This window comes from Melopsittacus undulatus, chromosome 3, assembly GCF_012275295.1.
Source record: "Melopsittacus undulatus isolate bMelUnd1 chromosome 3, bMelUnd1.mat.Z, whole genome shotgun sequence".
Lineage (NCBI taxonomy): Eukaryota > Metazoa > Chordata > Aves > Psittaciformes > Psittaculidae > Melopsittacus > Melopsittacus undulatus.
The window spans coordinates 16,366,112-16,378,553 of NC_047529.1; the positions used below are offsets into that span (position 1 = coordinate 16,366,112).

Genomic DNA, 12,442 nt, shown 5'->3' on the forward strand with positions numbered 1-12,442 from the left:
AGGAGTGGCACAGCCTGGGGCTGCAGGCATGCTCCCCAGTGCCTTGATGTGTCCTTGCAGCCCCTGTCCCAGTGTGCAGAGATGCTGGGGGCAGTCCTGGCTGTACTCTGGTTCCCACTGAAGCACTTCACCCAACACCAAGAGCAGACAATACCCAGGGGCTGCTCAGGAGGCAGCACAAGCCCCAGGCAGTGGCTGCCGCTGTACTGTCACCAGCATGGCCGGAGGACACTGCTGGCGCTAACCTCACTTGAATGAAGACAGCATCACTTCTACAGTGCACAGGAATATAGTTTGAGGTGGTTTAAGGTCAAGCAGAAGTAACCAAGAGCTATGAGACAAGACACTGGAGAAATCATTTATTGGCACAGTTGTTCCAATCACATACACCACAGCTCTGTCTCACTGGTGAGTAAGCAGAGGCAAGGGGCTATTTTACAGTTCAAGGGAGAGCCTGCTTCACATGTTCAAGGCATGTAGCCTCAGCAATATACTTTGTGCTTTAAAATGAAAAGAAATGCTCTTCCACTATATTAGTGTCAGCAGATCACGATTCCTCCTACACAGCTATTACACCTCCTCCAGTAATAAAAATAAGGATTTTTCTCTTCTTCCTTAATGCCTGTGGCTCAAAAAGGAAAGAAAAAAAGCTCCCACTGTGTGCAAGTTAGCAAGAATCCTCCAAGCATCTGCATGAGCTCCCTGCAGCAGACTGGGGGACCATCCCTCATCCCTGCTCAGCATTCAGCACAGGCCACCCTAAAGCACCACATCAGTGTTAGGTGCAACACTTTACCAAGGCATGACCCTGCTGTACACATCAAGCTGCAAGGAAGTGGTTTGCTCCTTCCATCATGCTCCTAGATGCTTGCAGGACATTAGGTCAGAGGCTCATGGAGCTCCAGCCAGGCCCTTCCTTAGGACCAATAACCCCAGACTACAGCAGATAAAGCAGATAAACAGCTGAGGAACAAGTGGTTTAAAAGCAGCCAAGTGGATGGAGCAAGCAATGCACAAAGGACTTATTGCAGGCAGGAAGGGGCCTTAAAGCAGCTCCTGCCAGAGCCAGCCCCATATCAAGTTCATCAGTACATCATCATTAATATCTCTAAGTTTAACCAGTTGAAGGCACACGCTAACATACCCTGCTTATTTTGGGCACCAACAATCAGAACAGCCCAGTCAGGGGCGTACAAATCACCCTTGGCCATGGCTTCCCAGCAGGGTCCATTTCCACCACCCCACCAAGCCCCTAGTCCCAGCACAAAGCTACTGCTTCCTACCTTCCCAGCTACAGACATGGCTGGAAGGGGTCCAGGCTAACCAAATATCATGGCACAAGAGGCCAATGAGCCCTTCAGCAGTCCTTTGAGCAGGGAATGTCCCATAGCTGCAACCCAGCAGGAGCAGAGGGGTGGTGGAGAGCAGTTCCACCTCCAGCTCCACCATACAGTTAAAAAAAAAAAGATAAAAAAGCTTTAATAAAGTAACCTCAACTATAGTCTCTTAGAAGGGGGAGCTCTGCACCCAACCCACTATCAGTTAAAAGCATTGGGGACCCAGGGTTGTTTGATCAGGTTACATCCTCTTCCAGTACTGCTCCGTCCTGGGGACACCAGCCACTATCTCAGACTCGATGCCGCAGTGGTCCTCTCCTCGGAGGATCTTGAAGAAGCCTGAAAGCAGCCAACAGCACAAGTCAACATCCCCATTGGACCATGGAGATCAGGGAAGGGGTTCCCCCTGGCAGCATGCAGGGTGCCTCACCGTTGTCGCCCCAGTCGGTGTTCCAGGAGTTAGCAGCCAGCCAGTAAGGAGTGCCGTTATCCACACCCCAGCCCAGGAGCCGGATGGCGTGGCCTCCAACCTGCTCGCCAGACACATGCTGGTAGACCCCTGCAAGGCAACACACCAACACATCAATGGGCATTGTGCTGCTGCGCCTCAGAGCGCCCACAGCTTGTGAGCCAATGTACAGCAAACCCCACAGACCAGCCAAGAAACCATTGGAATCACAGAATGGTTTAAATTGGAAGGGACCTTAGAGACCATCCACAGGCAGGCATGCATCCCATTAGATCAGGTTACTCCAAGTCCCATCCAGCTTGGCCTTGAACAGTGCCAGAGATGGGGTAATCACAGCTTCTCTGGGCACCCTGTGCCAGGGCCTCAGCACCCTCACAGGGAACAACTTCTGCCTAAGATCTCATCTAAGTCTCTCCTCTGCCAAGTTAAAGCAAACCTGGAGCTTAGTGTAGAATCTGAAGGAAGGACTGATGCTAAGCATCAGCTCAGCACAGGACACCCAGAGCCACTCAGCAAGGGGCCCAAAGGCAGCACATCCCAAGCAGTTCATAACAGGGAACAGGGGTTCACATCAAGCGAGCCATCTATCAGGATCTTATCTAAAACCTTAGCTGTTGTTCTAAACCCTACAATTCTGGGAGGGTCCCCACTGGGGCTTCCTCCCTGAGCCTGTCCCAAGCACTTACTCCCCTTGCTATAAACCAATGGATAAAGGAGATGATATCTTGTTCCCACATTATTGTAACACCAGATACTCTAGTATGAACTTGAGATCTCTCAAAAGTGAATAGAGGGATGGACCCTATGTATGTAGCAGGGAACAGGGCTCCCTACAGCCTCAGCGCTGATGCTCACCAGACTTGTACATCAGGAAGTCCTCATAGACAATAAAGGCCCCTTCCACTGGGCCATTCTTGTAGATCTCAGCCATTATTTCCTTCTCACTGCGAGGGACACCATAGGAGGTGATGCCTAGGAAGTAAAAAGTCCCACCATTAGTATGGCATTGTCAGGCTACAGAGATCTTGGCATGGCTGGACAGAGACTGCTCAGCATGCCCCTGCAAAAGCTCTTCTCCACTTAAAGGTTGAATTCAAACCCAACTGCTCCAGAGGCACTAACAGTCAGGCAGGAAAAGTGAATTCCAACCATCCCTCTTCGAGAAGCAGTGATTTAACTCAAGTCCTATTCTGTACCTGAAGACCTGTTTCAGACAGCTTCAATGGGAAGTTTTCTCCTTGTTCATCCCCACTTCCAAAACAACCCAAATTAGTCAAAGCCAAGATAAATCCCAAAGAAGCAATGAGATTATCTTACATGTATAGGGTTTGCTACCACCAGGGAGTAAGAAGGAGGTGACTTTGATACCAGACTCCCACCATCCTCTTCAACCCAGGCATGCTGGGTTGATTTTCAACCCAGAAATCAGTTCCCCTGTCTCAGTTGCGCCTCAGCAAATACAAACTGTGCATCCACCAGGCTTATGTTTGCTGCAGGACTGCCCATCACTGAGGGCACAGAGAATAACCACCATAAACCAGCTTAGGAAGAGGTCCAACCCTGCCAGCCCCATTGGGAACAGCTCTGGAGCTGCTATGCATCGAACAGTGCTGGAGGCCACCCCCTTACCATAGTGCTTGTCCTCCTTGTAGGAGGGTGAGTATCCAGGCTCGCAGTGCCGGCTGCACCTCGGTGTTTCTCCTCCCTCCCCAGTGCAGGGTGGCCGGGAGCCATTGACATGGTGCTCACAAGGTGGGATGGAGTAGGGACGGCAGCCTGTGGACAGAGAGACAGTAATGAATTGGCTGTCCCTGAGCACCCCTGTCCAAAAGCCATGCTGGAGAAGGCACCAGATGACCCATGAAAAGATAGGATTTCTGACCCAGAAATCCCACAGATATCAGTGGGGTCTGCCACCGCTGGATGGGCAACCCCTGCCTCAGCAATGGGTTTCCCTCTGGACCTGCTTCCCAGCACTTCCCCCTTGACAATGTGATGGAAAAGACGGAAACATGAACCAACTCATGGCTATAGAATCACAGAATCACAGACTGGTTTGGGTTGGAAAGGACCTTAAGATACACTTCCAACCCCCTGCCATAGGAACACCTTTCACTAGAGCAGGTTGCTCCAAGCCCCATCCAGCCTGGCTTTGAGCACTGCAAGGGATGGCAGCAGAACCCTTGCAGGGTTGTTAAGCCTGGCTACTGTGCTCCTTTCCTGGATGTCCCTCCTGCCACTACGTGCTGCTCCTAAACCCCTGTCCCAGGGGCTGACCAGAAGGAGCCATAGATGGTCACAGGAGCAGCCATCTGGGATAATGGAGGTATTTGATCCCAGACCTGAGGGAGGGACCATCCACAACAACAGAGACCAGAAGAGAGGCACTGTGAAGGGCATGAACCTGTAACGGAGCACCAAGCAGAGGTGCTCCTCTTTGCTGTCACAAGGGTATCTGCCAGGACTTACCCACATGGGAATCATAGAGACCCCCAGACACCAGGCCCCTCTCTGTCCAGTACCTCCATGCGCCAGCAGGGTAACCACCATTGCACCTGGAGAAAGAGCAGTAGTTCCAGCTCCAGCCTGCTCAGAGCCATTCCCTTTGGGATAAACTGAGTCACTGATTTTGAGTGGTAAATTGAGGTGGCTGAAGGGAAGTTTTCAGCACATTGAGTCCCTGCCTTCCCCAGGGTTTCCAGGTTTCAACACACCAAAGTGTTAGGGCAAGGAGCAGCTAAGAGCACCCATGCCTCCAAACCCCAAAGCAGTGGTGCCCCCTTAGCAGGTCCCTGGGTCAGCCATGGCTGCCAGGAGCAAGCAGAGGCTACATGGTTTGGAGACCCAAATCCCCATCCTGCTCTCTACAACTGCAAAAGGCTTGTGCCTGAACACCAAGGCTTGGGGCTATTAAAAGATCCTTCCTTGGCATTAGGCAGCTGACAACTCTGTATAGGAAAGCACCGTTATGTGCTTGCCCTTTCACCACCAGCCATCATCATCCACTGCTGCTGGAGGTAGGATATACCCCAGAAGGACTTTCAGTCCATGCAGTCACCTTTATATTCCCACCTAACTCCACTATCAACAGCATAAACTACTAGTGAGACTGCCTGCTCATGGGGAGACCAGGAACGACAGGATGGTTTGGGTTGGAAGGGACCTTAAAGTTCATTCAGTTCCAACCTCCTGCCACAGGCAGAGACACCTTCCACTAGACCAGGTTGATCCGATCCCCATCCAACCTGTCAGGAAGACAGGGCTGAAATGATCAGCATCTTCAGGTTGTGCCCCTGCTCCTCCCACCCACCTTTTCAGTGCACAAGAACCAAGAGCAGCTCACCCCATGCCGCACTCGAAGCCACAGCACGACAGCAAGTCCTCCGCCGAGACCTCCACGCTCACCTTGGCGTTTGTGTGAACACAGATCCTGTCTGAAATTGCTTCTACAGCACCAAAAGCCTGCGGGCAGCCCCCAGAAACCCAAGGGAAGACCATTAGAGCTGGCCATGGGAGAGACACCAGGCAGCCTTCTGGCAATGAGTGCAGCAAGCATAAGCCTGGCTAGCATAAGCCCATCGAGAAGCTCAGATACTGCAGGATGCCTCCAGCATCTCCCCATTTATGCAGTTTGGTACCAAACTCAATGGCATCCTTTTTGTCCAGCAAACTCTGTACCAACATGACTTCAAACCGCACATGCACTTACCCAGCAAGAGCCACAAGACCCCTGGTCTCTTATCTCACTGATGGTAGGGCAGTTAGGCCACTGTGTCCGTGAGTCAAAGGTATCGGGCAGCTCCATATCTGCAGCAAAATCCACCCTGGAAGTGAGAAGAGAGAAGTGCTGTTACAGGAACACCAGTGGAACAGGACCAGGTGCACAGGTCTCCTCAACCTCCTCTGAAGGTGACCTGGAGGACAAAGGCTCTTGTTTGCTTAGTGAAGGAGCACAGATACGTCTGAAGTCCTCAGACCAGGTCAGCAGCTCCTCCAGTGTTTCATGTTTCAAGGAGTATGATTGGTCAAGTATCTAACAGAACAGAGGATGGATGTTCCCACCCCCTTCCACATGCTTCTGCGTTTAATTCCATGCATGATGCCCACCAAGCTGCATCCCAGAGACCCTCGCGCATCCCAGATGCGTCAGGAGCACCCACACAAGCTTTTACAGGGTGCTCATCTTCCTCTCCCAGCACTCACCTCTCAGGGAGCTTGGGCCCACCCAGGAAGGTGCCGCAAAGCTTCTTCACATAGCTCATGTCAGTGTTGTGGAAGTTGTGTCCTGCCTGGAAGAGATACAGAGAAATGGGACACAGCTCCTCACTGCCACCAATGCTGGGACCAGCCTGGTGCTCAGATCCAACCAGTGTCTGACACTTGCTATACAACCCAGAGGCTAAGAGCCAGGCTATCTACAGACACACAACACAGCCCCTTCCCTGATCACTGCATCATGACCAGCAAGCTAAGGTCCAACCCTAGCCTTTGGCCACTGCAACTTGGGTTTGGCCAGGTCACCAACACTTGCTGCTTGTTTCCAGCTTTCCTCCTCTTATCATTGCTCCTACTCTATAGACCCATCACTGCTCTGCTCCACAGAGGAGATCCACAGTTACTGTCACCATGGGAATCCCTGACAGCATGAACTCACTAGAGAACGCAACTGGGACCAAGGCTGCTTTGAAGCAACCACCATGGTGAGACTCCCAAAGTCCCACAAAGAGACTGCTGAGCAATGCATCCAAAAGTACTCACTAAGCCAGTACTCACCTTCCAGGTGGTGTTGAGCTTGTTTATGTGGTTGACCAAGTCGCTGGAGAGAGGAGGGTAGTAAGGAATGCTGCGAGCATTGGCGAAGGCCACAAGGACACACAGGATGGACACGGACGGCCACATCTTGGCTATAGACTGGGACACTCCACCTGCAGCCAGATTGGGACATCACTGGAAACCTTCCCAAGGCGGGCTTGGACCCAAGGCTTGGCAGAAGCACCATCGCAGCACCACGTGGCAGGATAAAACACGTGGCTGCATAAAGTCCCTCCCAATCCCAGTTTACCCCAAAGGTCAGGAGAGACGCAGGAGCAGAGTAATCACCCCCCTCCTGCAGCTCATAAGAAATCAGACAAGGCAGCCCTGTTTGTTGACCACTGCAGGATTAGGAGCAGCAGGGAAGTATCTTCTGAAGCAGACCCAAGGGATTTGGAGGGTATTACAGGCTGTGTTTACTTCCACAAAAATGGAGAATAAGGGCTAGAAGGAATAAGTGATACCCCACCTCCACATCAAACTGCAGCCTCAGGGATTTGCTAGCCCCTGCCCTAGTGCCTGCTCTTCTTTCCTGTGAGGATATCATTCCAAATCACATTTTTGGACTCTACGGCCTCACGTTAGCCAGCCCAATGCCCTGGGGACCCTGATGGAGGTTACAGCCCTGGGGTAGTGACCCCCTGCCCATGTCTGCAAGCACCAGAGCTGCCTGTGCTCCCCTCCCACTGGGGTTTTTCATAAGGGATGCTGTGAAGCTGCTTCCCTTGGCACAAGGCAAAGGGACAGTCTCTGATTTCGGGAACAGAGATGCAGGGGAAATCCAGGATCACAGCAGCAGTGAGACACAACCTCCTACTCAGAACCACAGGCATCACCCAGTACAAAGATGCTCCAGGATTGGGTGGTTTCTCTGCTTTCCTGCCTCCTTTAACCTAATTTACATTAAATTGCACAACTCCAATTTAACCCCCTATTAAGAGATATCAGTTATTTAGCTGAAGTAAGCAGCAGCTTCTCCCTTACAGCCCCAACATCAGCAACCACCATTCATTCCACATCCCCACACCTGACTTGGACACACACTCTGCTCATGAGCTGCTGAATCCCTGCAAACACACCAGGGCACCCTACTCCAGAACCTCCCAGCTCCCCTCCCACCAACCCCACATCCACCCCAATGAGCTCTGCCCCTCCACAGCAGCCTGAGCAGCAGGGATATTTAAGCTTTATCTCTTACTCATCTCAGTGAGCTCAACATGTGATCACCTGTCCAAGCCTGGGTTTAAGCCCTCCTGGGCAAATACACCGGAGCAGCCGGACATGCAGCGCTTGGCAGCAGCACTCCAGCCCCGCGGCCACAGAGCCGGCTGAGCCGGGGCAGGGATGGGGAGATGCACACGTGTTTCCTATGCAGGCTGCCACCACCTACTCACAGCCAAGTTTAGCCTTCCCAGAGAAGAGAACCCAGCAGGAGTGCCCTACTTTCTGCCAGGGACAAGCCCAGGCGGCTGCAGCTAACTGTATAAAGGGGCTTGCTTTCTCTCCCCCTCCCTCCTCCTTCCACCATTTGTTGGGTTTTATCCCCACTCTGTGCTTCCAGCAGGATGCCCAGCCCAAATGCCAGCTGAGTTTCAGCAGCACATGGGTTCTCCTGCCCCTCAATCTCACCTCTTGGAAGGGGTTTCTATTTCCTTGCTTAGAGGTTTCTCGCACACAAGGGTCTCTCTGGTGCTTATGCAGCAGGAAAGAGGTTATGGCCAGAGAAACAAATATACACGCATTCCTAAGGCTACTGCGGGGTTTGCCTTGTGCCCTTCAACATGGCCATAGGAAGCCCAGAGGTGAGCAGCCTCACCTGAAGCAACTCTTCTAATGGAAAATCCTTGGAAACAAAACAAAAACCCAAAGCAAATCAAACCCCAAACCCGCTGCACTTCCTGCAGTCAACTCTATACTGTCTGTAGCACAGAAGGGAAGTGTTTTTGAGGCCAGAAGCCACCTGATACACTTGTGTTTTCAATAGGGTGCTTGTAAATTTCCCGGCATGCTCAAACCCGCCCTGTGAAGCCTCCCACATCAATACAGCTCCTGATGGGTGCACGAGGGATATCTCACATCCTCAGGTTACAGGGCCACACAGCCACAGACCTGGAGCTCCAGTCAACCTGAAACCAGACTGAAAGTGATACCAGGCAGTTTCCCCTTGGACGGCTCTCGCCTTCCATGCTCTGCTGCCCTGCGCCCGCCCCACGGCAGGGCCAGCGGCCAGCACACCCAGCAGCAGCACCGCGACACGGCCCAGTGCAACCTGAATAGCTGGGAGCCACTCGGTTGTTTCAGCAAACAAGGCTCTTGCCAAACCTCCCGCTGGCATGAAGCCTCCCTATGGGCCATGAGAGAGCTGAGCCTGGAGAAGAGAAGGCTCCTTAAGGGGAGACCTTAGCGCAGTTCCAGTGCTTCCTAAAGGGGCTAAAAAGAAAGCTGGAGAGGGGCTTTTTGAATGGCTTTAAGCTGACAGAGGGGAGATTGAGATGAGATCTTAGGCAGAAGTTGTTCCCTGTGAGGGTGCTGAGGCCCTGGCACAGGGTGCCCAGAGAAGCTGTGGCTGCCCCATCCCTGGCAGTGTTCAAGGCCAGGTTGGATGGGGCTTGGAGCAACCTGGTCTAGTGGAAGGTGTCCCTGCCTGTGGCAGGGGTTGGAACTGTATGAGCTTTAAGGTCCCTTCCAACCCAAACCATTCCACGAATCCATGAAGTCTCTCCTATGGCTGCGAGGCCTCAGAGGGAGCTGACACCGCTGGACGGCACGGAACATCCCAAGCTCTGCTTGGAGAAGGAAGGGGAAATCCTCGATCTCATGTGATTCCTTCTCCCCGCCCCCAGCTCCAGGAGCGCGCTGTGTACAGCGGAGCTATAAATAGGGAGCACGGGACCCGCAGGACTCGCTTCCTCCATCGGCAGCACAGCAAGAGCTGCTGCCCCCCCGGCAGCCCCCCCTTCCCGCAGATAGCAGCAGTGACACACTTCCCCCGCAGTGCCAGCCCGTGCACTTCCACCGCTATCTCCTCCACACACACCGCCCTCCCCACAGAGCCCATGTTTTAGTATCAACACAAGAGCAGCACCAAAACCAGGCTTGCACCAACAGACCTGCTCTTGAGCCTGCGCACTGAACAGGCCAGGGGAGCTTCGCCAGCAACCTCCTTCCCTTTACACCCCCCGATCTCCTGCAGGTGCCTCGCAGCGCAAGGATAACCCTGTTCAAGCTGTGTCCACAGGTCGCATCCCACCACAGTTTGAAAACAAGCAAAGCTTGGCTGTTGGATGTCTTAATACAGAGCAGCTTCACCCCACACTCTCCAGGTGGGAGGGGGATGTTTGGGGCTTGCCAACAGCGTCTCAGGCTCCCTCCATCTCCTCTGGGGCTGCAGACCTTGGAGCTGAGAATAAGCCCCCTGGTTTGGGACCCAAAATACCTGGGATTTGGGACTCAAATCACCCTCAGTTTCTTGAAGGATGAACAGGAAATGACTGCAGGAAGCTCTGCCCACCAGCACACCACACCCTGATCAGGACCCTCGCACTTCAGACATTGCTTAAAAAGGGGAGATTTGGGCCACCTGAGAGCAGCCCTTGAGACACTCCTGTGCGAGCCAGTGAGGAGGAAGCACAGAGGCTGAAGGTTTTCCAGCATGAGCTGGTCAGGGTGGCTGCAGTGTGAGAGTGAGAAGAAAAGAGAGATGCTGCAAATGGTGCTGCATCAGAGTCCTGCTGAGCTGCCTGCAACTGGAAATAGACAGGGCACATGGAAGGAGCTGACATCACCCAGGTGCCCTCTCCATCCATCCTGAGCAGCAGATCTCAGAGCTGGAGCCTGCTCCTGCCTGCTTTCCCAGGGACAGAGATCCAACTGTATGGACCATGTTATCAGTAGGGTCCCACAGACTCCTCCTAGCAGCCAGGGGAGATGTGCAATGCCTGCTATAAGAACCCCCTCTGCAGTTCCTTGCTGCAGAGTCCCATCACAAAGGTTGCAGGATATCACCCAGAACTCCAAACCCCCAAGTCCCATTTAACAGAGCATAGTCAAGAAATAACCAACCACCCTAAAAACCCCAACCAGGCTATGGAAAGCCCAGCTCACATGACTCTGGTCAGGCAGGTCAGGCCATGAGATAACAGCCCTGAAGCACTTCTCAGCTCCTCCACTGTCTGGGCTAAACCCCTCCAGGCACAGACAGAGGCATCCACATACCCTTCTGCAAGGGTTAGGGGAAGATAAGAGCTGTCCCATGATCACAGCTGCAACACCCCCACCCCTCCAAGGTAAAAGGTGCTCAGCAAAACCCAAGTCATGTGTCCTCCTCACCCAGGCTGAGCTTTGTCCTTTGTTCTAGCTGCCAACGATTGTGCATGACTCTAAGCCACAATAAAGCAAGCACATAAACAGTGAAGTCCAGTTTAGCTTGCTCAGCTTGGGAGCACCAAACTCATGGCCTGGTGACTACATTACAGTTATTATTGAATTATCAAAGCTTGAATATTTTCCTTAAAAAAAAAAAAGCACAAAGCACTCTTCCCCACACCCATTCTCCTCTTTCCCACACCCATTCCTTCCCAGGAAAGCTAAATCTTTACCAGAAGTCTGATATCTGGCAAAATAAATACATCTTGAGACAACCTGCAGTGCTTGCCTCTACAGCTTCCATTCACACACAGTGCAAGCTTCCTCCCCAGTGGAGCTGCACTGATTTTTTCCCCATTGCAGAAACCAGAGCCTTGCACAAGCCCCCAGGAGACACCCTGCTCTACTGAAATTCCCTACCCTCTTCTGCAACCTTCAACTTTGCAACCTCTAGATAAACAGGCAAAGGGAAGAGCTCTTTGCTGCATCACGCCCGCAGCGCAGCCCCGCTGGTGCGGTGTATGGGTGACAGCTATATATGGATGGCAGCCAGGCTGCGTGCCAGGCGAACCAAGGCAGCTTTTACCCGGCGCCATCTCCAAGCCATGGTCCTGATGCCAGACCCCAGCTCGGCCGCGCATCACGGGATCTTCCCACAAGCACTGCAGCTGATGCCAAACCGACCTCCTTCAGCTGACAAGCAGGGCTGGTTTGTTTTTCTTCCCATCTGCATTATATAAACACGGTTTCCTTTCTCCTCCCGTGGCACTTATGGGAAGGTTTAGCTGCCTTTGAGAAGCACTGCGGGTTAATAGCACTTTCCCTGCAACAAACCTCACCTCCGAGCCGCAGAGCATCCTTCCTGCATCCACCACCGCCCAGAATACCCCCGGGAAACACCACTGCTGCCCAATGGGTGTTCCGCAGCACCAAGCGGGCGCAGGTCTGGGTACCCCCGCTGCTCCCCACAGCGGCAGCGCAAGGGGTGCCCCATCCCAACGGACCCACCCGTGTCCCCTTGCCCCAGCCGTGCCGCACAGCACCCATCCCATCCCCGCACCTGCCCTGCCTCTGCCCCGCTGCAGTACCCGCACCGTGCTCCTTACGCCGGTCGCGGCCCGTCCCCTCGGCACTCACCGCTCCGCAGCTCCCGACCGGCCCCGCACACCCCGCGGCCACGGAAAGGGCAGCTCCCAGCGGCTGAGTCACCCCCTGCCCGGCCCGCCCCCGGCGTGACGGCATCCGGTCCGCGGCCCGCCCCGCTTGCGGTAGCGCAGTGAGGTTGGGTCCTGTCGGGGCTGGGTTGTACAGTCACAGGGTGGTTTGGGTTGGAAGGGACCTTAAAGCTCATCCAGTTCCAACCCCTGCCACAGCCACGGACACCTTCCGCTAGACCAAGTTGCTCCAAGCCCCATCCAACCTGGCCTTGAGCACTGCCAGGGATGGGGCAGATACAGCT

At 53.6% G+C, this 12,442-nt stretch overlaps 1 protein-coding gene across 1 annotated transcript; it reads right to left on the bottom strand.

Moving 5' to 3' along the window:
* Positions 1–344: 344 nt before the first annotated feature.
* Positions 345–12,208, bottom strand: CTSB (cathepsin B). The gene is made up of 10 exons (XM_034060428.1): positions 12,121–12,208; positions 6,580–6,731; positions 6,010–6,095; positions 5,516–5,630; positions 5,150–5,268; positions 4,276–4,361; positions 3,436–3,582; positions 2,662–2,778; positions 1,768–1,896; positions 345–1,676 (listed from the first exon to the last, which is right to left on the bottom strand). The coding sequence occupies exons 2-10, from the start codon at positions 6,703–6,705 to the stop codon at positions 1,579–1,581; spliced, it is 1,023 nt and encodes a 340-aa protein (XP_033916319.1). The 5' UTR covers positions 6,706–6,731; positions 12,121–12,208; the 3' UTR covers positions 345–1,578.
* Positions 12,209–12,442: the final 234 nt, after the last annotated feature.

What these genes read in the sequence shown, in the direction of transcription:
- CTSB (XM_034060428.1), bottom strand. Translation starts at nt 6,705, where the DNA reads ATGTGGCCGTCCGTGTCCATCCTGTGTGTCCTTGTGGCCTTCGCCAAT. An exon ending in AGCTCAACACCACCTGGAAG is followed by an intron (nt 6,096 to 6,579) that starts GTGAGTACTGGC and finishes TATCTCTTCCAG; the next exon opens with GCAGGACACAACTTCCACAA. An exon ending in TCTCTATGATTCCCATGTGG is followed by an intron (nt 3,583 to 4,275) that starts GTAAGTCCTGGC and finishes CTCTGTCCACAG; the next exon opens with GCTGCCGTCCCTACTCCATC.